Source organism: Oncorhynchus clarkii, chromosome 8 (genome assembly GCF_045791955.1).
Source record: "Oncorhynchus clarkii lewisi isolate Uvic-CL-2024 chromosome 8, UVic_Ocla_1.0, whole genome shotgun sequence".
Taxonomy (NCBI): Eukaryota; Metazoa; Chordata; class Actinopteri; order Salmoniformes; family Salmonidae; genus Oncorhynchus; species Oncorhynchus clarkii.
Genome location: NC_092154.1, coordinates 3,838,386 through 3,865,064, shown reverse-complemented (window position 1 = coordinate 3,865,064; position 26,679 = coordinate 3,838,386). Strand labels below are relative to the sequence as shown.

The 26,679-nt window shown below is 46.3% G+C and overlaps 1 protein-coding gene across 3 annotated transcripts in view; it reads right to left on the bottom strand.

Moving 5' to 3' along the window:
- The window catches only part of LOC139414872 (HBS1-like translational GTPase), a 135,221-nt gene that overhangs the window by 36,004 nt on the left and 72,538 nt on the right, over positions 1-26,679 (bottom strand). For all 3 annotated transcript variants that reach the window (XM_071162463.1, XM_071162464.1, XM_071162465.1), the window contains 5 exons: positions 19,960-20,216; positions 18,519-18,684; positions 18,269-18,386; positions 3,664-3,810; positions 3,448-3,522 (listed from right to left, as the gene is read on the bottom strand). In XM_071162463.1, the coding sequence (XP_071018564.1) occupies positions 3,448-3,522; positions 3,664-3,810; positions 18,269-18,386; positions 18,519-18,684; positions 19,960-20,216 (763 nt within the window). The remainder of the gene's footprint in view (positions 1-3,447; positions 3,523-3,663; positions 3,811-18,268; positions 18,387-18,518; positions 18,685-19,959; positions 20,217-26,679) is intronic.

The following is a 26,679-nucleotide window of genomic DNA, read 5'->3' as shown; positions in this document are numbered from 1 at the left end:
ATTTGATATATGGCTGTTGATATGGAGGATTTGTTTAGGTTCTGAGTTTTCCCATTGAATTCGATCTCATATCGTTGAGTAACTGGATAACGTTATCGTGATAATATTAATAATAATAATAATATTTGTTGTTTCTTGTCAATTATTAAACATCCTCAGTATTTTATAAAGTTTATGGTCCACTGAAAGGATGTAGATCATGAGTTAATATTTTATTATTTTTCCTATTGCCATTATTTCAGGTTTTTCCAAGTAAAGTTTATATCCTGAGATCCGCATCGAGCTAAAGGCTAGAGCTGCCGTTTTCAATGAGCGGGACAGAAATCCCGCTATGCTCTCAGACGATCCATCAAACAAGCAAAGCATCAATACAGGATTAAGATTGAATCCTAGTACACCGGCTCTGACCGCTCGTTGGATGTGGCAGGGCTTGAAAACTATTATGGACGACAAAGGGAAACCCAGCAGTCCATGCACGAGAGCACCAGCTGTTCTGGATGACCGTGTGGAAATGCTCTCGGTAGCCAATGTGAGCAAGACCTTTAAACAGGTCAACATTCACAAAGCCAAGGGGCCAGATGGATTACCAGGACGTGTACTCAAAGCATGCATGGATCAAATGGCAAGTGTCTTCACTGAGATTTTCAACCTCTCCCTGACAGAGTCTGTAATACCTAAATGTTTCAAGCAGACCACCATAGTCCCTGTGCCCAAGGAAGCGAAGGTAACCTGCCTAAATGATTACCGCCCCATAGTACATCGGTAGCCATGAGGTCCTTTGAAAGGCAGGTAATGACTCACATTAAAACCATGATCCCAGAAACCCTAGACCCACTCCAAATCGCTTACCGCACCAACAGATCCACAGATGATGCAATCTCTATTGCACTCCACACTGCCCTTTCCCACATGGACAAAAGGAACACCTATGTGAGAATGCTATTCATTGACTACAGCTCAGCGTTCAACACCATAGTGCCCTCCAAGCTCATCACTAAGCTAAGGACCCTGGGATTAAACACCTCCCTCTGGACTTCCTGACGGGCCGCAACAGGTGGTGAGGGTAGGTAGCAACACATCTGCCACGCTGATCCTTAACACTGGGGGCCCTCAGGGGTGTGCACTTAGTCCCCTCCTGTACTCCCTGTTCACTCACGACTGCATGGCCAAACACGACACCAACACCATCATTAAGTTTGCCGATGACACAACAGTGGTAGGCCTGATCACCGACAACGACGAGACAGCCTATAGGGAGGAGGTCAGAGACCTGGCAGGGTGATGCCAGGACAACAACCTCCTCCTCAACGTGATCAAGACAACGGAGATTATTGTGGACAACAGGAAAAGGAAGACTGAATTACACGCCCCCATTCTCATCGATGGCGCTGTAGTGGAAAAGGTTGAGGGCTTCAAAGCTCCTTGATGTCCACATCACCAACAGACACACCAAGACAGTCGTGAAGAGGGCCAAGCATTCCCCATTCCCCTCTCCCTCAACGTGATCAAGACAAAGGAGCTGATCGTGGACTATAGGAAAAGGAGGGCCAAGCATTCCCCATTCTCATCGACTGGGCTGTAGTAGAGCAGGTTGAGAGCTTCAATTTCCTTGGTGTCCACATCACCAGCAAACTAACATGGTCCAAGCATACCATGACAGTCATGAAGAGGGCATGACAAAACCTATTCCCCCTCATGAGACTGAAAAGATTTGGCATGGGTCCTCAGATCCTCAAAAGGTTTTACAGCTGCACCATCGAGAGCATCCTGACTGGTTGCATCACAGCCTGGTATGGCCACTGCTCGGCCTCCGACCGCAATAAACTACAGAAGGTAGTGCGTACGGCCCAGTACATCACTTGGGGCCAAGCTTCCTACCATCCTGGACCTCTATACCAGGCGGTGTCAGAGGAAGGCCCTAAATATTGTCATAGACTCCAGTCACCCTAGTCATAGACTCTTCTCTCTGCTACCACACGGCAAGCGGTACCGGAGCGCCAAGTCTAGGTCCAAGAGGCTTCTAAACAGCTTCTACCCACAAGCCACCAGACTCCTGAACACATAATCAAATAGCTACTCAGACTATTTGCATTGCCCCCCCCCTCTTCCACACCGCTGAAATTCTCTGTTTATTATCTATGCATAATCACTTTAATAACTCTACCAACATGTAGATATTACCTCAATTACCTCGACTAACTGGTGCCTCCGCACATTGACTCTGTATATTGTTATTTTATTACTTGTTACTTTTATTTCTTTAGGAATTTGACTTAAAACTGAATTGTTGGTTCAGAGCTTGTAAGTAAGCATTTCACTGTAAGGTGTTGTATTCGGCACATGTGACAAATAAAATCTGATTTGAACTCAACATCCTCTCCTAATCTGTCCACTGCATAACACTGTTATAGAAGTCTAAGTGGTCAGGTTCTCTCCTGACAGCCTACGGGTCGGGACAGACAACACACTTATAACATAACACTGCAATAACTAAAGTAGAACAGAGTCCTGGGAAAGAGCACAACCATAGAATTAGGCTATAAATTAGATATAGGATCTCTTTAAACACTTAAAACACTGCTATAAACGCATTAGAAATATAACACTATTAGAAACACAATGAAACTGTAGTTTAGGTTAGCTTGATTGTCTTTATTCAGTGTCCACTAACCCTAGCTCCAGGTCTTAGGTCCTAACCCTAGCTCCAGGTCTTAGGTCGAAGGTCCTAACCTAGCTCCAGGTCAAAGCTCCTAAGCCCAGCTCCAGGTCCTAACCCCAGCTCCAGGTCAAAGGTCCTAACCCTAGCTCCAGGTCAAAGGTCCTAACCCTAGCTCCAGGTCAAAGGTCCTAACCCTAGCTCCAGGTCAAAGGTCGAAGGTCCTAGCTCCAGGTCAAAGGTCCTAACCCTAGCTCCAGGTCAAAGGCCCTAACCCTAGCTCCAGGTCAAAGGTCCTAACCCTAGCTCCAGGTCAAAGGTCCTAACCCTAGCTCCAGGTCAAAGGTCCTAACCCTAGCTCCAGGTCTAAGGCCCTATCCCTAGCTCCAGGTCAAAGGTCCTAACCCTAGCTCCAGGTCAAAGGCCCTATCCCTATGTCAAAGGCCCTAACCCTAGCTCCAGGTCAAAGGTCCTAACCCTAGCCTAACCCTAGCTCCAGGTCAAAGGCCCTAACCCTAGCTCCAGGTCCTAACCCTAGCTCCAGGTCAAAGGTCCTAACCCTAGCTCCAGGTCAAAGGTCCTAACCCTAGCCTAACCCAAGCTCCAGGTCAAAGGCCCTAACCCTAGCTCCAGGTCAAAGGTCCTAACCCTAGCTCCAGGCCAAAGGCCCTAACCCTAGCTCCAGGTCAAAGGTCCTAACCCTAGCTCCAGGTCAAAGGTCTTAACCCTAGCTCCAGGTCAAAGGTTCTAACCCTAGCTCCAGGTCAAAGGTCCTAACCCTAGCCACCCACCTTAAATCCAGCCTGTTTCAGGAAATGTCCAAGTTTGGAGATGATCTCTTTGAATCGCTCCTGTTGCCAGTTTACCTGTTACACACACACATACACAGTTCCTTTTTAAACATTGCCATATCTGTTACAATACGATTGTACCATAAATTACACTGTTGTCAGAGTAACGGGCGTTGCCGTGGCTACACCTAGTAGTAGTGGTAACGTTGTTCTCACCTGGTCCATCTTGTTGACGGCAACAGCGAGCTGCGTGACTCCCAACGAACGGACCAGAAGGCCGTGCTCTCGCGTCTGACCACCTGCCTCGAACCCTGCCTCAAACTCACCTCTGCTGGCATCTACCACTAACACCGCCACGTCCGCCTGTGAGGAGACACACAGGTTATACAAACATCTGTTGAATTACAGGCCATCATGAGGACATTCTGATCTGTATTACAGGCCATCATGAGGACATTCTGATCTGTATTAAAGACCATAATGAGGACATTCTGATCTGTATTACAGATCCTAATGAGGACATTCTGATCTGCATTAAAGACCCTAATGAGGACATCCTGATCTGTATTACAGGCCATAATGAGGACATTCTGATCTGTATTACAGGCCATAATGAGGACATTCTGATCTGTATTAAAGACCCTAATGAGGACATTCTGATCTGTATTAAAGACCCTAATGAGGACATTCTGATCTGTATTACAGGCCATAATGAGGACATTCTGATCTGTATTAAAGACCCTAATGAGGACATTCTGATCTGTATTACAGGCCATAATGAGGACATTCTGATCTGCATTACAGACTATAATGAGGACATTCTGATCTGTATTACAGGCCATAATGAGGACATTCTGATCTGTATTACAGGCCATAATGAGGACATTCTGATCTGTATTAAAGACCCTAATGAGGACATTCTGATCTGTATTAAAGACCCTAATGAGGACATTCTGATCTGTATTACAGTCCATAATGAGGACATTCTGATCTGTATTAAAGACCCTAATGAGGACATTCTGATCTGTATTACAGGCCATAATGAGGACATTCTGATCTGTATTACAGGCCATAATGAGGACATTCTGATCTGTATTACAGGCCATAATGAGGACATTCTGATCTGCATTACAGGCCATAATGAGGACATTCTGATCTTTATTAAAGACCCTAATGAGGACATTCTGATCTGTATTACAGGCCATAATGAGGACATTCTGATCTGTATTAAAGACCCTAATGAGGACATTCTGATCTGTATTAAAGACCCTAATGAGGACATTCTGATCTGTATTAAAGACCCTAATGAGGACATTCTGATCTGTATTACAGGCCATAATGAGGACATTCTGATCTGAATTACAGGCCATAATGAGGACATTCTGATCTGCATTACAGGCCATAATGAGGACATTCTGATCTGTATTAAAGACCCTAATGAGGACATTCTGATCTGTATTACAGGCCATAATGAGGACATTCTGATCTGAATTACAGGCCATAATGAGGACATTCTGATCTGCATTACAGGCCATAATGAGGACATTCTGATCTGTATTACAGGCCATCATGAGGACATTCTGTATAAGCTGTGTCTTTCCATTTATACTGAACAAACGCAACATGCAACAATTTCAAAGATTTACCTAACTTCAAATCAAATCAAACTTTGCCACATGTGCCGAATAGAACAAGTGTACACTTTACTGTGAAATGCTTACTGACAAGCCCTTAACTCCATTTATTGAACTGCATTGTTGGTTAAGAAAATATTTACCAAATAAACTAAAGTTTAAAAAAATTATAAAAAGTAACACATTCAAATAACAATACCGAGGCTATATACAGGGTATTACGGTACAGAGTCAATGTGGAGGCTATATACAGGGTATTACGGTACAGAGTCAATGTGGAGGCTATATACAGGGTATTACGGTACAGAGTCAATGTGGAGGCTATATACAGGGTATTACGGTACAGAGTCAATGTGGAGACTATATACAGGGTATTACGGTACAGAGTCAATGTGGAGGCTATATACAGGGTATTACGGTACAGAGTCAATGTGGAGACTATATACAGGGTATTACGGTACAGAGTCAATGTGGAGGCTATATACAGGGTATTACGGTACAGAGTCAATGTGGAGGCTATATACAGGGTATTACGGTACAGAGTCAATGTGGAGGCTATATACAGGGGGTACCGGTACAGAGTCAATGTGGAGACTATATACAGGGTATTACGGTACAGAGTCAATGTGGAGGCTATATACAGGGGGTACCGGTACAGAGTCAATGTGGAGGCTATATACAGGGGGTACCGGTACAGAGTCAATGTGGAGGCTATATACAGGGGGTACCGGTACAGAGTCAATGTGGAGACTATATACAGGGTATTACGGTACAGAGTCAATGTGGAGGCTATATACAGGGGGTACCGGTACAGAGTCAATGTGTATTACAGGCCATAATGAGGACATTCTGATCTGCATTACAGACTATAATGAGGACATTCTGATCTGTATTACAGGCCATAATGAGGACATTCTGATCTGTATTACAGGCCATAATGAGGACATTCTGATCTGTATTAAAGACCCTAATGAGGACATTCTGATCTGTATTAAAGACCCTAATGAGGACATTCTGATCTGTATTACAGTCCATAATGAGGACATTCTGATCTGTATTAAAGACCCTAATGAGGACATTCTGATCTGTATTACAGGCCATAATGAGGACATTCTGATCTGTATTACAGGCCATAATGAGGACATTCTGATCTGTATTACAGGCCATAATGAGGACATTCTGATCTGCATTACAGGCCATAATGAGGACATTCTGATCTGTATTAAAGACCCTAATGAGGACATTCTGATCTGTATTACAGGCCATAATGAGGACATTCTGATCTGTATTAAAGACCCTAATGAGGACATTCTGATCTGTATTAAAGACCCTAATGAGGACATTCTGATCTGTATTAAAGACCCTAATGAGGACATTCTGATCTGTATTACAGGCCATAATGAGGACATTCTGATCTGAATTACAGGCCATAATGAGGACATTCTGATCTGCATTACAGGCCATAATGAGGACATTCTGATCTGTATTAAAGACCCTAATGAGGACATTCTGATCTGTATTACAGGCCATAATGAGGACATTCTGATCTGAATTACAGGCCATAATGAGGACATTCTGATCTGCATTACAGGCCATAATGAGGACATTCTGATCTGTATTACAGGCCATCATGAGGACATTCTGTATAAGCTGTGTCTTTCCATTTATACTGAACAAACGCAACATGCAACAATTTCAAAGATTTACCTAACTTCAAATCAAATCAAACTTTGCCACATGTGCCGAATAGAACAAGTGTACACTTTACTGTGAAATGCTTACTGACAAGCCCTTAACTCCATTTATTGAACTGCATTGTTGGTTAAGAAAATATTTACCAAATAAACTAAAGTTTAAAAAAATTATAAAAAGTAACACATTCAAATAACAATACCGAGGCTATATACAGGGTATTACGGTACAGAGTCAATGTGGAGGCTATATACAGGGTATTACGGTACAGAGTCAATGTGGAGGCTATATACAGGGTATTACGGTACAGAGTCAATGTGGAGGCTATATACAGGGTATTACGGTACAGAGTCAATGTCAAATCAAATCAAATCAAATCAAATCAAATTTTATTTGTCACATACACATGGTTAGCAGATGTTAATGCGAGTGTAGCGAAATGCTTGTGCTTCTAGTTCCGACAATGCAGTAATAACAAGTAATCTAACTAACAATTCCAAACTACTGTCTTGTACACAGTGTAAGGGGATAAAGAATATGTACATAAGGATATATGAATGAGTGATGGTACAGAGCAGCATAGGCAAGATACAGTAGATGGTATCGGGTACAGTATGTACAAATGAGATGAGTATGTAAACAAAGTGGCATAGTATAGTATAAAGTGGCTAGTGATACATGTATTACATAAGGATACCGTCGATGATATAGAGTACAGTATATACGTATGCGTATGAGATGAATAATGTAGGGTAAGTAACATTTATATAAGGTAGCATTGTTTAAAGTGGCTAGTGATATATTTACATCATTTCCCATCAATTCCCATTATTAAAGTGGCTGGAGTTGAGTCAGTGTCAGTGTGTTGGCAGCAGCCACTCAGTGTTAGTGGTGGCTGTTTAACAGTCTGATGGCCTTGAGATAGAAGCTGTTTTTCAGTCTCTCGGTCCCAGCTTTGATGCACCTGTACTGACCTCGCCTTCTGGATGATAGCGGGGTGAACAGGCAGTGGCTCGGGTGGTTGATGTCCTTGATGATCTTTATGGCCTTCCTGTGACATCGGGTGGTGTAGGTGTCCTGGAGGGCAGGTAGTTTGCCCCCGGTGATGCGTTGTGCAGACCTCACTACCCTCTGGAGAGCCTTACGGTTGAGGGCGGTGCAGTTGCCATACCAGGCGGTGATACAGCCCGCCAGGATGCTCTCGATTGTGCATCTGTAGAAGTTTGTGAGTGCTTTTGGTGACAAGCCGAATTTCTTCAGCCTCCTGAGGTTGAAGAGGCGCTGCTGCGCCTTCTTCACGATGCTGTCTGTGTGAGTGGACCAATTCAGTTTGTCTGTGATGTGTATGCCGAGGAACTTAAAACTTGCTACCCTCTCCACTACTGTTCCATCGATGTGGATAGGGGGGTGTTCCCTCTGCTGTTTCCTGAAGTCCACAATCATCTCCTTAGTTTTGTTGACGTTGAGTGTGAGGTTGTTTTCCTGACACCACACTCCGAGGGCCCTCACCTCCTCCCTGTAGGCCGTCTCATCGTTGTTGGTAATCAAGCCTACCACTGTTGTGTCGTCCGCAAACTTGATGATTGAGTTGGAGGCGTGCGTGGCCACGCAGTCGTGGGTGAACAGGGAGTACAGGAGAGGGCTCAGAACGCAACCTTGTGGGGCCCCAGTGTTGAGGATCAGCGGGGAGGAGATGTTGTTGCCTACCCTCACCACCTGGGGGCGGCCCGTCAGGAAGTCCAGTACCCAGTTGCACAGGGCGGGGTCGAGACCCAGGGTCTCGAGCTTGATGACGAGCTTGGAGGGTACTATGGTGTTGAATGCCGAGCTGTAGTCGATGAACAGCATTCTCACATAGGTATTCCTCTTGTCCAGATGGGTTAGGGCAGTGTGCAGTGTGGTTGAGATTGCATCGTCTGTGGACCTATTTGGGCGGTAAGCAAATTGGAGTGGGTCTAGGGTGTCAGGTAGGGTGGAGGTGATATGGTCCTTGACTAGTCTCTCAAAGCACTTCATGATGACGGATGTGAGTGCTACGGGGCGGTAGTCATTTAGCTCAGTTACCTTAGCTTTCTTGGGAACAGGAACAATGGTGGCCCTCTTGAAGCATGTGGGAACAGCAGACTGGTATAGGGATTGATTGAATATGTCCGTAAACACACCGGCCAGCTGGTCTGCGCATGCTCTGAGGGCGCGGCTGGGGATGCCATCTGGGCCTGCAGCCTTGCGAGGGTTAACACGTTTAAATGTCTTACTCACCTCGGCTGCAGTGAAGGAGAGACCGCATGTTTTCGTTGCAGGCCGTGTCAGTGGCACTGTATTGTCCTCAAAGCGGGCAAAAAAGTTATTTAGTCTGCCTGGGAGCAAGACATCCTGGTCCGTGACTGGGCTGGGTTTCTTCCTGTAGTCCGTGATTGACTGTAGACCCTGCCACATGCCTCTTGTGTCTGAGCCGTTGAATTGAGATTCTACTTTGTCTCTGTACTGGCGCTTAGCTTGTTTGATAGCCTTGCGGAGGGAATAGCTGCACTGTTTGTATTCGGTCATGTTACCAGACACCTTGCCCTGATTAAAAGCAGTGGTTCGCGCTTTCAGTTTCACACGAATGCTGCCATCAATCCACGGTTTCTGGTTAGGGAATGTTTTAATCGTTGCTATGGGAACGACATCTTCAACGCACGTTCTAATGAACTCGCACACCGAATCAGCGTATTCGTCAATGTTGTTATCTGACGCAATACGAAACATCTCCCAGTCCACGTGATGGAAGCAGTCTTGGAGTGTGGAGTCAGCTTGGTCGGACCAGCGTTGGACAGACCTCAGCGTGGGAGCCTCTTGTTTTAGTTTCTGTCTGTAGGCAGGGATCAACAAAATGGAGTCGTGGTCAGCTTTTCCGAAAGGGGGGCGGGGCAGGGCCTTATATGCGTCGCGGAAGTTAGAGTAACAATGGTCCAAGGTCTTTCCTCCCCTGGTTGCGCAATCGATATGCTGATAAAATTTGGGGAGTCTTGTTTTCAGATTAGCCTTGTTAAAATCCCCAGCTACAATGAATGCAGCCTCCGGATAAATTGTTTCCAGTTTGCAGAGAGTTAAATAAAGTTCGTTCAGAGCCATCGATGTGTCTGCTTGGGGGGGGATATATACGGCTGTGATTATGATCGAAGAGAATTCTCTTGGTAGATAATGCGGTCTACATTTGATTGTGAGGAATTCTAAATCAGGTGAACAGAAGGATTTGAGTTCCTGTATGTTTCTTTCATCGCACCATGTCACGTTAGTCATAAGGCATACGCCCCCGCCCCTCTTTTTACCAGAAAGATGTTTTTTCCTGTCTGCGCGATGCGTGGAGAAACCTGTTGGCTGCACCGCTTCGGATTGCGTCTCTCCAGTAAGCCACGTTTCCGTGAAGCAAAGAACGTTACAGTCTCTGATGTCCCTCTGGAATGCTACCCTTGCTCGGATTTCATCAACCTTGTTGTCAAGAGACTGGACATTGGCAAGAAGAATGCTAGGGAGTGGTGCGCGCTGTGCCCGTCTCCGGAGTCTGACCAGTAGACCGCCTCGTTTCCCTCTCTTTCGGAGTCGTTTTTTTGGGTCGCTGCATAGGATCCACTCCTTTGTCCTGTTTGTAAGGCAGAACACAGGATCCGCGTCGCGAAAAACATATTCTTGGTCGTACTGATGGTGAGTTGATGCTGATCTTATATTCAGTAGTTCTTCTCGACTGTATGTAATGAAACCTAAGATGACCTGGGGTACTAATGTAAGAAATAACACGTAAAAAAACAAAAAACTGCATAGTTTCCTAGGAACGCGAAGCGAGGCGGCCATCTCTGTCGGCGCCGGAAGTAACTATGTGGAGACTATATACAGGGTATTACGGTACAGAGTCAATGTGGAGGCTATATACAGGGTATTACGGTACAGAGTCAATGTGGAGACTATATACAGGGTATTACGGTACAGAGTCAATGTGGAGGCTATATACAGGGTATTACGGTACAGAGTCAATGTGGAGGCTATATACAGGGTATTACGGTACAGAGTCAATGTGGAGGCTATATACAGGGGGTACCGGTACAGAGTCAATGTGGAGACTATATACAGGGTATTACGGTACAGAGTCAATGTGGAGGCTATATACAGGGGGTACCGGTACAGAGTCAATGTGGAGGCTATATACAGGGGGTACCGGTACAGAGTCAATGTGGAGGCTATATACAGGGGGTACCGGTACAGAGTCAATGTGGAGACTATATACAGGGTATTACGGTACAGAGTCAATGTGGAGGCTATATACAGGGGGTACCGGTACAGAGTCAATGTGGAGGCTATATACAGGGGGTACCGGTACAGAGTCAATGTGGAGGCTATATACAGGGGGTACCGGTACAGAGTCAATGTGGAGACTATATACAGGGGGTACCGGTACAGAGTCAATGTGGAGGCTATATACAGGGGGTACCGGTACAGAGTCAATGTGGAGGCTAAATACAGGGGGTACCGGTACAGAGTCAATGTGGAGGCTATATACAGGGGGTACCGGTACAGAGTCAATGTGGAGACTATATACAGGGGGTACCGGTACAGAGTCAATGTGGAGACTATATACAGGGGGTACCGGTACAGAGTCAATGTGGAGGCTATATACAGGGTATTACAGTACAGAGTCAATGTGGAGGCTATATACAGGGGGTACTGGTACAGAGTCAATGTGGAGGCTATATACAGGGTATTACAGTACAGAGTCAATGTGGAGGCTATATACAGGGTATTACAGTACAGAGTCAATGTGGAGGCTATATACAGGGGGAACTGGTACAGAGTCAATGTGGAGGCTATATACAGGGTATTACAGTACAGAGTCAATGTGGAGGCTATATACAGGGTATTACAGTACAGAGTCAATGTGGAGGCTATATACAGGGGGTACCGGTACAGAGTCAATGTGGAGGCTATATACAGGGGGTACTGGTACAGAGTCAATGTGGAGATTATATACAGGGTATTACGGTACAGAGTCAATGTGGAGGCAATATACAGGGTATTACGGTACAGAGTCAATGTGGAGGCTATATACAGGGTATTACAGTACAGAGTCAATGTGGAGACTATATACAGGGGGTACCAGTACAGAGTCAATGTGGAGGCTATATACAGGGGGTACTGGTACAGAGTCAATGTGGAGATTATATACAGGGGGTACCGGTACAGAGTCAATGTGGAGGCTATATACAGGGGGTACCGGTACAGAGTCAATGTGGAGGCTATATACAGGGTATTACGGTACAGAGTCAATGTGGAGGCTATATACAGGGTGTTACGGTACAGAGTCAATGTGGAGGCTATATACAGGGTATTACGGTACAGAGTCAATGTGGAGGCTATATACAGGGTGTTACGGTACAGAGTCAATGTGGAGGCTATATACAGGGTGTTACGGTACTAGTCCAATAGTCCAATACTCTAACCACTAGGCGACACTGCCGCCCCAGGTATAAAGGTGGTATAAAGTTTGTTTCCCTCTGGTTGCACATGTAACATGCTGGTAGAAATGAGGTAGAACGGTTTTGAGTTTCCCTGCATTAAAGTCCCCGCCGCTTCTGGATGAGCATTTTCTTGTCTGCTTGTGGCCTTACACAGCTGGTTGAGTGGCCTTACACAGCTGGTTGAGTGGCCTTACACAGCTGGTTGAGTGGCCTTACACAGCTGGTTGAGTGGCCTTACACAGCTGGTTGAGTGGCCTTACACAGCTGGTTGAGTGGCCTTACACAGCTGGTTGAGTGGCCTTATACAGCTGGTTGAGTGGCCTTACACAGCTGGTTGAGTGGCCTTACACAGCTGGTTGAGTGGCCTTACACAGCTGGTTGAGTGGCCTTACACAGCTGGTTGAGTGGCCTTACACAGCTGGTTGAGTGGCCTTATACAGCTGGTTGAGTGGCCTTATACAGCTGGTTGAGTGACCTTACACAGCTGGTTGAGTGGCCTTACACAGCTGGTTGAGTGGCCTTATACAGCTGGTTGAGTGACCTTACACAGCTGGTTGAGTGGCCTTATACAGCTGGTTGAGTGGCCTTACACAGCTGGTTGAGTGGCCTTATACAGCTGGTTGAGTGGCCTTATACAGCTGGTTGAGTGACCTTATATAACTGGTTGAGTGGCCTTATACGGCTGGTTGAGTGGCCTTATACAGCTGGTTGAGTGACCTTATATAACTGGTTGAGTGGCCTTATACAGCTGGTTGAGTGGCCTTATACAGCTGGTTGAGTGGCCTTATACAGCTGGTTGAGTGGCCTTATACAGCTGGTTGAGTGGCCTTATACAGCTGGTTGAGTGGCCTTATACAGCTGGTTGAGTGGCCTTATACAGCTGGTTGAGTGGCCTTATACAGCTGGTTGAGTGGCCTTATACAGCTGGTTGAGTGTGTCTTATTGCCAGCTTCGTTCTGTGGTGGTAAATAGATGGCTACAAATAATATAGATGAGAACTCTCTTGGTAGATAGTGTGGTCTACAGCTTAACATAAGGTACTCTACCTCAGGTGAGAAATACCTCGAGACTTCTTTAATATTAGACATCGCGCACCAGCTGTTATGGACAAATAGACAAAGAGTCTTAACAGGCATAGCTTCTCTGTTCTGCCGATGTACGGAAAATCCCTCCAGCTCTATATTATCCATGTCGTAGTTCAGCCACAACTCAGTGAAACATAAGATATTACAGTTTCTAATGTCCCGCTGGAAGAATAGTCTTAATTGTATATCATCCCCATTTTGTTTTCCAGTGATTGCACGTTTGCCAATAGAACGGATGGCAGTGGGGGTTTACTCACTATGAATTCTCAGAAGGCAGCCTGACCTCCGCCCACTTTGTCTCCGTCTTTTCATCACGCAAATGACGGGGATTTGGGCACGTTCCCGAGAAAGCAGTATATGCTTCGCGTCGGACTCGTTAAAGAAAAATCTTTGTCCAGTTCGAGGTGAGTAAAATCTCTGTTCCGATGTCCAGAAGTTCTATTCGGTCACAAGAGACGGTAGCAGCAACATCACGTACAAAATAAATATGAAAAATAAGTTACAAACAAATGACATAATAGTTGGAGTCCGTAAAAGCCCCTCTGACACCATTCTCCGTCAGCTCATATCAGCAAACCAGTCAATTGAAATAAATTAATTCGGCCTTAATCTATGAATTTCACACAATTGGGAATACCGATATGCATCTGTTGGTAACAGATGCCTAAAAAAAAAAAAAATTGGGTCGTGGATCGGAAAACCAGGTGTCAGTAACATTTGCCTCATGTAGCACGACACATCTCCTTCACATAGAGTTTATCAGGCTGTTGATTGTGGAATGTTGTTCCACTCCTCTTCAATGGCTGTGCGAAGTTGCTGGATATTGGTGGGAACTGGAACACCCTGTCGTATACATCGATCCAGAGCATCCCAAACATGCTCAATGGGTGACGTGCCTGGTGAGTAATGCAGGCCATGGAAGAACTGGGACATTTTCAGCGTCCAGGAATTGTGTACAGATCCTTGCGATATGGGGCAGAGCATTATCATGCTGAAACATGAGGTGATGGTGGTTCGATGAAATGGCATGACAATGGGCCTCAGGATCTCATCGATGAAATGCAATCGTGTTTATTTTCTGTAGCTTATGCCCATACTATAACCCCACAGCCACCATGGGACATTCTGTTCACAACGTTGCCATCAGCAAACCACTCGACCCACACGGATGCAATAGACACTGCCACCTGCACAGTGCATTTGAAACCGGGATTCATCTGTGAAGAGAACACTGTGCCAGTGGCCATCGAAGGTGAGCATTTGCCCACAAGTCAGTTACGATGCTAAACTGCAGTCAGGCCAAGACCCCAGTGAGGACAACGAACACGCAGATGAGCTTCCCTGAGACGGTTTCTGACAGTTTGTGCAGAAAATTCTTTGGTTGTGCAAACCCACAGTTTCATCAGCTGTCCGGGTGGCTGGTCTCAGACGATCCCGCAGGTGAAGAAGTCAGATGTGGAGGTTCTGGGCTGGCGTGGTTACACGTGGTCTGCGGTTCTGAGGCCGGTTGGACGTACTGCCAAATCCTCTAAAACGACATTGGAGGCGGTTTATGATAGATAAATGAAGATTAAATTCTCTGGCAACAGCTCTGGTGGACATTCTTGTAATCAACACGCTCCCTTAACTTAACTGAGGCATTGTGTTGTGTGACAAAAGTGCAGATTTTAAAGTGACCTTTTATTGTCTCCAGCACCTGTGTAATGATCATACTGTTCACCTTCTCTGATCACCTTCTTGATATACCTGTCAGGGGGATGGATTATCTTGGCAAATGAGAAATACTCACTAACAGGGATGTAAACAAATTTGTTCACAAAATTGAACATTTCTGGGATCTTTTATTTATGTAAATGCAATATTTATGTTTTCACTGTCATTACAGAGTAATCTATTTAATCCATTTTGAATTCAAACTAACAACAAAATGTGGAATAAGTCAAGAGGTATGAATACTTTATGAAAGCACGTTTTTGGGGTACTGAAATCGAGATCTGAACTTCCTGTTGAGAGTTAGAATAGTACAATACACAATGTGCAATTTAGAAATGTATCAGAAGTTTCTCTCTTATGATGTCAGTGACTGACAGTCACTCAATTAGCCCATGTCATCTGACACGTTTCAGATAGCTGACAAACTTAGCAACCTAAACTTGTAGTTATCACGGTCTAATACACCACCCCATGGCAAAATGTGTAGAATTGCAGAAAACGTATTTAAAACTGCAACATTTTCTCTATGCCCCAATTCAAAATGTGTAGATCTGTATCCCTTCTTTCTTCAGTTAGTTCCACAGTTCGCCTAAATAAAAGGCTCTGTTTGCTACCCAATATCTGCTCTCCTGCACCTGACTCCCGTACACACCTGACTCCCGTACACACCTGACTCCCGTACACACCTGACTCCCGTACACACCTGACTCCCGTACCCACCTGACTCCCGTACCCACCTGACTCCCGTACCCACCTGACTCCCGTACACACCTGACTCCCGTACACACTTGACTCCCGTACACACCTGACTCCCATACAGCCATTTACACACACCTGACTCCCGTACACACCTGACTCCAGGTGAGATATAATGCAGCAGGGTGCTTCAAGAAGGGGACAATTAGGAACCTCAGGCCAGTAGTACCAGTAGTACCAGTAGCACCAGTAGCACCAGTAGCACCGGTAGCACCAGTAGCACCAGTGATACCAGTAGCACCAGTGATACCAGTAGCAACAGTAGTACCGGTAGCACCAGTAGCACCAGTAGCACCAGTAGTACCAGTAGTACCAGTAATACCAGTAGCACCATTAGCACCAGTAATACCAGTAGTACCGGTAGCACCAGTAGTACCGGTAGCACCAGTAGTACCAGTAGCACCAGTAGCACCTGTAGTACCAGTAGCACCTGTAACTTCCCACCAGTAGTACCAGTAGCACCAGTAGTACCAGTAGTACCAGTAGCACCAGTAGTACCGGTAGCACCAGTAGTACCAGTAGTACCAGTAGCACCAGTAGAACCAGTAGCACCAGTAGTACCAGTAGTACCGATAGCACCAGTAGCACCAGTAGTACCAGTAGCACCAGTAGCACCAGTAGTACCAGTAGCACCAGTAGCACCAGTAGTACCTGTAGCACCAGTAGCACCAGTAGTACCAGTAGTACCAGTAGTACCAGTAGTAACTTCCCACCAGTAGTACCAGTAGTACCAGTAGTAACTTCCCACCAGTAGTACCTGTAGCACCAGTAGCACCAGTAGCACCAGTAGTACCAGTAGCACCAGTAGTACCAGTAGCACCAGTAGCACCAGTAGTACCAGTAGTACCAGTAGTACCAGTAGTAACTTCCCACCAGTAGTACCAGTAGTACCAGTAGTACCAGTAGTAACTTCCCACCAGTAGTACCTGTAGCACCAGTAGTACCAGTAGCACCAGTAGCACCAGTAGTACCAGTAGTACCAGTAGTACCAGTAGTAACTTCCCACCAGTAGTACCAGTAGCACCAGTAGTACCAGTAGCACCAGTAGCACCAGTAGTACCAGTAGTACCAGTAGTAACTTCCCACCAGTAGTACCTGTAGCACCAGTAGTACCAGTAGCACCAGTAGCACCAGTAGTACCAGTAGTACCGGTAGCACCAGTAGCACCAGTAGTACCAGTAGTACCGGTAGCACCAGTAGCACCAGTAGTATGAATAACACTCCAACCCATATTCATTTGAATAATTTAGTTCAGGTCATTTTGCAGTTCATTATTTATATTTTATCCTGTTCAGTTGTAAAACAAACAAATAAAAGTTTTTGATTGAAACTTATTTTACAAGAAATAGTGAATCCTGTCAAGGGTGGCAATATTTCTGATGAGTCAACGCATGTTAGGGATGAGGTCTGGACGTACCTGGGCCTCTCCAGTGACCGTGTTAGGGATGAGGTCTGGACGTACCTGGGCCTCTCCAGTGACCGTGTTAGGGATGAGGTCTGGACGTACCTGGGCCTCTCCAGTGACCGTGTTAGGGATGAGGTCTGGACGTACCTGGGCCTCTCCAGTGACCATGTTAGGGATGAGGTCTGGACGTACCTGGGCCTCTCCAGTGACCATGTTAGGGATGAGGTCTGGACGTACCTGGGCTTCTCCAGTGACCGTGTTAGGGATGAAGTCTGGGTGTACCTGGGCCTCTCCAGTGATCATGTTAGGGATGAGGTCTGGACGTACCTGGGCCTCTCCAGTGACTGTGTTAGGGATGAAGTCTGGGTGTACCTGGGCTTCTCCAGTGACCATGTTAGGGATGAGGTCTGGACGTACCTGGGCTTCTCCAGTGACCATGTTAGGGATGAGGTCTGGACGTACCTGGGCCTCTCCAGTGACCATGTTAGGGATGAGGTCTGGACGTACCTGGGCCTCTCCAGTGACTGTGTTAGGGATGAGGTCTGGACGCACCTGGGCTTCTCCAGTGACCATGTTAGGGATGAGGTCTGGACGTACCTGGGCCTCTCCAGTGACCATGTTAGGGATGAGATCTGGACGTACCTGGGCCTCTCCAGTGTTCATGTTAGGGATGAGGTCTGGACGTACCTGGGCCTCTCCAGTGACTGTGTTAGGGATGAAGTCTGGGCGTACCTGGGCCTCTCCAGTGACTGTGTTAGGGTTGAAGTCTGGACGTACCTGGGCCGCTCCAGTGATCATGTTAGGGATGAGGTCTGGACGTACCTGGGCCTCTCCAGTGACTGTGTTAGGGATGAGGTCTGGACGTACCTGGGCTTCTCCAGTGACCATGTTAGGGATGAGGTCTGGACGTACCTGGGCCTCTCCAGTGACTGTGTTAGGGATGAAGTCTGGACGTACCTGGGCCGCTCCAGTGATCATGTTAGGGATGAGGTCTGGACGTACCTGGGCCTCTCCAGTGACTGTGTTGGGGATGAGGTCTGGACGTACCTGGGCTGCTCCAGTGATCATGTTTGGGATGAAGTCTTTGTGTCCAGGAGCGTCCATCAGAGTCACCACCTTAGAGGCCGTCTCAAACTTAGTCATCCCCACGTCCATGGTTACACCCCTGGAAAACACACACACACACACACACACACACACACACACACACACACACACACACACACACACACACGGATTCAGTGGGTGTTCTTCAGAGTAGGTAGGTATGTGTGTGGAACCGTCTGTCTGTCTGTACCTGTTCCTCTCCTCCCCGGTCTCATCCAGGACCCATGCGTAGGCGAACGAGGCCTTGCCAGCCTTTTTGGACTCCTGTTCGTACTTGTGCATGGTGCGTTTATTGACGTTTCCCAACAGGTACAGCAGGTGACCCATCAGAGTGCTCTTCCCAGCATCCACATGACCTGGAGAGGAGGGGGGGTGAAGAGAAAAAAGGAATCGTACTGAACATGTTGGGATCGATCTCTGTGACCGCTCAGACTACGGCCTCTGTGACCGCTCAGACTACGGCCTCTGTGACCGCTCAGACTACGGCCTCTGTGACCGCTCAGACTACGGCCTCTGTGACCGCTCAGACTACGGCCTCTGTGACCGCTCAGACTACGGCCTCTGTGACCGCTCAGACTACGGCCTCTGTGACCGCTCAGACTACGGCCTCGGTGACCGCTCAGACTACGGCCTCGGTGACCGCTCAGACTACGGCCTCGGTGACCGCTCAGACTACGGCCTCGGTGACCGCTCAGACTACGGCCTCGGTGACCGCTCAGACTACGGCCTCTGCGACCGCTCAGACTACGGCCTCTGCGACCGCTCAGACTACGGCCTCTGCGACCGCTCAGACTACGGCCTCTGCGACCGCTCAGACTACGGCCTCTGCGACCGCTCAGACTACGGCCTCTGCGACCGCTCAGACTACGGCCTCTGCGTGACCGCTCAGACTACGGCCTCTGTGACCGCTCAGACTACGGCCTCTGTGACCGCTCAGACTACGGCCTCTGCGTGACCGCTCAGACTACGGCCTCTGTGACCGCTCAGAGTACGGCCTCTGTGACCGCTCAGAGTACGGCCTCTGTGACCGCTCAGAGTACGGCCTCTGTGACCGCTCAGAGTACGGCCTCTGTGACCGCTCAGAGTACGGCCTCTGTGACCACGCCGACAGTGCAGCCGCTGTAACCACGCCGACAGTGCAGCCTCTGTAACCACGCCGACAGTGCAGCCTCTGTAACCACGCCGACAGTGCAGCCTCTGTAACCACGCCGACAGTGCAGCCTCTGTAACCACGCCGACAGTGCAGCCTCTGTAACCACGCCGACAGTGCAGCCTCTGTAACCACGCCGACAGTGCAGCCTCTGTAACCACGCCGACAGTGCAGCCTCTGTAACCACGCCGACAGTGCAGCCTCTGTAACCACGCCGACAGTGCAGCCTCTGTAACCACGCCGACAGTGCAGCCTCTGTAACCACGCCGACAGTGCAGCCTCTGTAACCACGCCGACAGTGCAGCCTCTGTAACCACGCCGACAGTGCAGCCTCTGTAATCACGCCGACAGTGCAGCCTCTGTAACCACGCCGACAGTGTAGCCTCTGTAACCACGCCGACAGTGTAGTTTATGTGATTCAGTCCATGCATGAGTGTGTGAGAGGAATGTGGCGTTCCAGGAGACACGTGTGTTTATGTACCTATAACCACCAGGTTGAGTAGAGACTTGCCCCCTTGTCTCTTCTCCAGCTCGGCCCTGACGTTCAGCTGTTGCTTGGCCTTCCCCGGGGTACGTCCTGGGGTGGGGACGGAAGGGGGCTCCTCTGCCCCCCCGAACCCTTTAGAGGGTGTCTCTGGACGCTTGGAGGGGGTTTCAGGGCTGGTTTTCATGGTCATGTCATCAGGGCTACCCCCACGATGGACGGAGGGGCTGGGGACAACCCCGTTCTCCTCTGTACTGGATGGACAGGACACCAAGAAGACAAGAATAATTTATTTAACTTCTTCTTCTTGTTAAGGAAATCTTCAGTATAACCCTGGTAAGACATGCTACAATCAAGTTAGTTTGTTTTGATAGGACAGTGAAGAGGGGACAGTGGAGAGGAGACAGGGGAGAGGAGACAGTGGAGAGGAGACAGGGGACAGGGGAGAGGGGACAGGGGAGAGGAGACAGGGGAGAGGAGACAGGGGAGAGGAGACAGGGGAGAGGAGACAGGGGAGAGGGGACAGGGGAGAGGAGACAGGGGAGAGGGGACAGTGAAGAGGGGACAGTGGAGAGGAGACAGTGAAGAGGGGACAGTGGAGAGGAGACAGGGGAGAGGGGACAGTGAAGAGGGGACAGTGGAGAGGAGACAGGGGAGAGGGGACAGTGGAGAGGGGACAGTGAAGAGGGGACAGTGGAGAGGAGACAGGGGAGAGGGGACAGTGGAGAGGAGACAGTGAAGAGGGGACAGTGGAGAGGGGACAGTGGAGAGGAGACAGGGGAGAGGGGACAGGGAAGAGGGGACAGTGGAGAGGAGACAGGGGAGAGGGGACAGGGAAGAGGGGACAGTGGAGAGGAGACACTGGAGAGGGGACAGGGAAGAGGGGACCGGGAAGAGGACAACAAGTGTCACAGAACTCGTCTGAAGGTAACCAATACAAATTAAAGGAAACACGAAGGTAGTTTTGTGCCAACAAAAAATTATATATATTAAACAGAACCAGTCAAACGTTTTAGAACACCTACTTATTAAAGGGTTTTTCTGTATTTTTACTATTTTCTACATTGTAGAATAATAGTGAAGACATCAAACAATGAAGTATCACATATGGAACCATGTAGTAACCAAAAAAGTGTTAAACAAAATCAAAATACAGTTGAAGTTGGAATTTTAATACACCTTAGCCAAATACATTTAAACTCCGTTTTTCCACAATTCCAGACATTTAATCAGAGGACAAATTCCCTGTTTTAGGTCAGTTAGAATCACCACTTTAAGAATGTGAAATGTCAGAATAATAGTAGAGAGAATGATTTATTTCAGCTTTTATTTCTTTCATCACATTCCCAGTGGGTCAGAAGTTTACATACACTCAATTAGTATTTGGTAGCATTGCCTTTAAATTGTTTAACTTGGGTCAACTGTTTCGAGTAGCCTTCCAAAAGATACCCATAGTAAGTTGGGTGAATGTTGGCCCATTCCTCCTGACAGAGCTGGTGTAACTGAGTCAGGTTTGTAGGCCTCCTTGCTCGCACACGCTTTTTCAGTTCTGCCCCAAATGTTCTATAGGATTGAGGTCAGGGCTTTATGATGGCCACTCCAATACCTTGACTTTGTTGTCCTTAAGCCATTTTGCCACTACTTTGGAAGTATGCTTGGGGTCATTGTCCATTTGGAAGACCCATTTGCGACCAAGCTTTAACTTCCTGACTAATGTCTTGAGATGTTGCTTACATAATTTTCCACCCTCATGATGCCATCTATTTTGTGAAGTGCACCAGTCCCTCCTGCAGCAAAGCACCCCCACAACATGATGCTGCCACCCCCGTGCTTCAAGGTTGGGATGGTGTTCATCAGCTTGCAAGCATCCCTCTTTTTCCTCCAAACATAACGATGGTCATTATGGCCAAACAGTTCTATTTTTGTTTCATCAGACCAGAGGACATTTCTCCAAAAAGTACAATATTTGTCCCCATGTGCAGTTGCAAACCGTAGTCTGGCTTTTTCATGGCGGTTTTGGAGCAGTGCCTTCTTCCTTGCTGAGCGGCCTTTCAGGTTATGTCGATATAGGACTCGTTTTACTGTGGAAATAGATACTTTGGTACCTTTTTTCTCCAGCATCTTCACAAGGTTCTTTGCTGTTGTTCTGGGATTAATTTGCACTTTTTGCACCAAAGTACATTCATCTCTAGGATACAGAACGAGTCTCATTCCTGAGCGGTATGACAGCTGCGTGGTCCCATGGTGTTTATACTTGCATACTATTGTTTGTAAAAATGAACGTGGTACCTTCAGGCGTTTTGAAATTGCTCCCAAGGATGAACCAGACTTGTGGAGGTCTTCAATTTTTTTTCTGAGGTCTTGGCTGATGTCAAGCAAAGAGGCACTGAGTTTGAAGGTAAGCCTTGAAGTACATCCAGAGTAGAGGTCGACCGATTATGATTTTTCAATGCCGATACCGATTATTGGAGGACCAAAAAAGCCGATACCGATTAATCGGCCGATTTTTAAAATGTATTTATTTGTAATATTGACAATTACAACAATACTGAATGAACACTTATTGTAACTTAATATAATACATCAATAAAATAAATTTATCCTCAAGTAAATAATGAAACATGTTCCATTTGGTTTAAATAATGCAAAAACAAAGTGTTGGAGAAGAAAGTAAAAGTGCAATATGTGCCATGTAAGAAAGCTAACGTTTAAGTTCCTTGCTCAGAACATGAGAACATATGAAACCTGGTGGTTCCTTTTAACATGAGTCTTCAATATTCCCAGGTAAGAAGTTTTAGGTTGTAGTTATTATAGGAATTATAGGACTATTTCCCTCTATAACATTTGTATTTCATTAACCTTTGACTATTGGATGTTCTTACAGGCACTTTAGTATTGCTAGTGTAACATTATAGGTTCCGTCCCTCTCCTCGCTCCTCCCTGGGCTCGAACCAGGAACACAACGACAACAGCCACCCTCGAAGCAGCGTTACCCATGCAGAGCAAGGGGAACAACCACTCCAAGTCTCAGAGCGAGTGACGTTTGAAACGCTGTTAGCGCGCGTTAACTAGCCAGCCATTTCACTTCGGTTACACCAGCCTCATCTCGGGAGTTTCAAGTCATAAACAGCGCAATGCTTGATGCACAATGAAGAGCTGCTGGCAAAACGCACGAAAGTGCTGTTTGAATGAATGTTTACGCGCCTGCTTCTGCCTACCATCGCTCAGTCAGATACTTCGATGCTTGTATGCTCAGTCAGATTATATGCAATGCAGGACACGCTAGATAATATCTAGTAATATCAACCATCATGAAAATAAGAATTTAACTGACTAGTTAAATAAAGGTCTAAAAAAATATTTGAAAAATCTGCGCCCAAAAATACCGATTTCCGATTGTTATAAAAAATTTAAATTGGCCCTAATTAATCGGCCATTCCGATTAATCGGTCGACCTCTAATCCACAGGTACACCTCCAATTGACTCAAATGGTGTCAATTAGCCTATCAGAAGCTTCTAACGCCATAACATCATTTTCTGGAATTTTCCAAGCTGTTTAAAGGCACAGTCAACTTAGTGTATGTAAACTTCTGACCCACTGGAATTGTGATACAGTGAAATAATCTGTCTGAAAACAATTGTTGGAAAAATTACTTCTGTCATGCACACAGTTGATGTTCTAACTGACTTGCCAAAACTATAGTTTGTTAACAAGAAATTTGTGGAGTGGTTGAAAAACAAGTTTTATTGACTCCAACCTAAGTGTACGTAAACATCTGACTTCAACTGGATATTTTATATTTTATGAGATTCTTCACCATTTGACGAAGAAAAAAATAGTGTTAAACATTTCCCCCTTTGCCTTGATGACAGCTTTGCACAAGCTTGGCATTCTCTCAACCAGCTTCACCTGGAATGCTTTTCCAACAGTCTTGAAAGAGTTCCCACATATGCTGAGCACTTGTTGGCTGCTTTTCCTTCACTCTCTGGTCCAACTTATCCCAAACCATCTCAATTGGGTTGAGGTCAGGTGATTGTGGAGGCCAGGTCATCTGGTGCAGCACTCAATCACTCTCCTTCTTGGTCAAATATCCCTTACACAGCCTGGAGGTGTGTTTTGGGATAGTCCCACTAACCTCAAACCAGATGGGATGGCGTATTATTTATTTATTTAGATTTGAGATTCTTCAAAAAAAAAAAAAGTAGCCACCATTTGCCTTGACGACAGCTTTGCACACTCTTGGCATTCTCTCAACCAGTTTCATGATGAATGCTTTTCCAACAGTCTTGAAGGAGTTCCCACATATGCTGAGCACTTGTTGGCTGCTTTTCCTTCACTCTGCGGTCTAACTCATCCCAAACCATCTCAATTGGGTTGAGGTCAGGTGATTGTGGAGGCCAGGTCATCTGGTGCAGCACTCAATCACTCTCCTTCTTGGTCAAATAGCCTTTCCACAGCCTGAAGGTGTTTTTGGGGTCATTGTCCTGTTGAAAAACAAATGATAGTGGGACTAAGCCCAAACCAGATGGGATGTCGTATCGCTGCAGAATGCTGTGGTAACCTTGCTGGTTAAGTGTGCCTTGAATTCTAAATAAATCACTGACAGTGCCACCAGTAAAGCACCCCACATAATAACACATCCTCCTCCTCCTCCATGCTTTACAGTGGGAAAAAGACAGGCAGGTTCACCACGAGGTTCACCACGTCTCACAAAGACAGGGCGGTTGGAACCAAAATACTCAAATTTGGACTCATCAGACCAAAGGACAAATTTCCCCCGGTCTAATGTCCATTGCTCGTGTTTCTTGGCCCAAGCAAGTATCTTCTTCTTATTGGTGTCCTTTAGTAGTGGTTTCTTTGCAGCAATTCGACCTGATTCACAGTCTCCTCTGAACAGTTGATGTTGAGATGTGCCTGTTACTTGAACTCTGTGAAGCATTTATTTGGGTTGCAATGTCTGAGGATGGTAACTCGAATGAACTTATCCTCTGCAGCAGAGGTAACTCTGGGTCTTCCTTTCCTGTGGTGGTCCTGATGAGAGCCAGTTTCATCATAGCGCTTGATGGTTTTTGCGACTGCACTTGAAGACACTAAAATTTATTGAGATTTTCCAGATTGACTGACTCTTTGCTTATTTGAGCTGTTCTTGAAATAATATGGACTTGGTCTTTACATAATCTTCTGTAAACCTACCTTGTCAAAACACAACTGATTGGCTCAAATGCATAAAGATGGAAAGAAATTCCACAAATTAACTTTTAAGAAGGCACACCTGTTAATTGAAATGCATTCCAGGTGACATACTCATGAAGTTGGTTGAGAGAATGCCAAGAATGCCAAATGCCAAGTGTTGAAAGCTGTCATCAAGGCAAAGGGTGGCTATTTGAAGAACCACAAATATAGAATATATTTTTATTTGTTGAATACTTTTTTGGTTACTACATGATTCCATATGTGTTCATTCATAGTTTTAACGTCTTCAATACTATTTTACAATGTAGAAAATAGTCAAAATAAAGAAAAACCCTTGAATGAGTAGGCCTATAGTAGTAAAGGCAAAATGTAATATTTTATCAAATCATTATTTTTGTTCTTTTTTGGGGGGGATACCAAAAGGGGTCCTAAAATTCCAAATCAAAGAGCTAAATGATCTTAAAACAATTATGTTATCTTGGTACCCCCCACCCCCCCCACCCCCACCAACTGCTTAAACTTTTAGAGGTTTTAAAGGTTTTAGATGCACAGTAGTGGCATAGGAAGGAGATCAGGGTGTGTTGTCTGTCCCTGTCCCCTAATGTCCCTGTTCCTGTCTCAAACTGACCCTGTCCCCTAAATGTCCCTGTCCCCTAATGTCTCTGTTCCTGTCTCAAACTGACCCTGCCCCCTAAATGTCCCTGTCCCCTAATGTCTCTGTTCCTGTCTCAAACTGACCCTGTCCCAAAATGTCCCTGTCTCCTAATGTCTCTGTTCCTGTCTCAAACTGATCCTGTCCCCTAAAATCCCTGTCACAAAATGTCCCTGTCCCCTAATGTCTCTGTTCCTGTCTCAAACTGACCCTGTCCCCTACATTCCCTGTCCCAAAATGTCCCTGTCTTCTAATGTCTCTGTTCCTGTCCCCTAATGTCTCTGTTCCTGTCTCAAACTGACCCTGTCCCCAACTGTCCCTGTCCCCTAATGTCTCTGCCCCTGTCCCCTAATGTCTCTGCTCCTGTCCCCAACTGTCCCTGTCCCCTAATGTCTCTGTCCCCTAATGTCTCTGTCCCTGTCCCCTAATGTCCCTGTCCCCAACTGTCCCTGCTCCTGTGGTGGTTTGTGTTTTGTCATTCCTCTCTGGAATGAACCCTTTATTGATGAGGCTGCAGCAGTCTGCTACAGGACCTGGGTCTAGCTAGATGATGTGATGTCGCCGTTTCTGTCCCTAAGTGTTCCAGTTCAAATCCATGTAATTAGTCACATGCACCGAATACAACAGGTGTTGACCTTACAGTGAAATGCTTACTTAGAAGCCCTTAACGATGCAGTTTTAAGAAAATATCAACAAAAAAACAAAACACTTGAAACAAGTAAGAGATAAGAAAATATTAAGTTCCCAACTGTTCCTGTTCCCTTCCCCAACTGTTCCTGTTCCCTTCCCCAACTGTTCCTGTTCCCTTCCCCAACTGTTCCTGTTCCCTTCCCCAACTGTCCCTGTTCCCTTCCCCAACTGTTCCTGTTC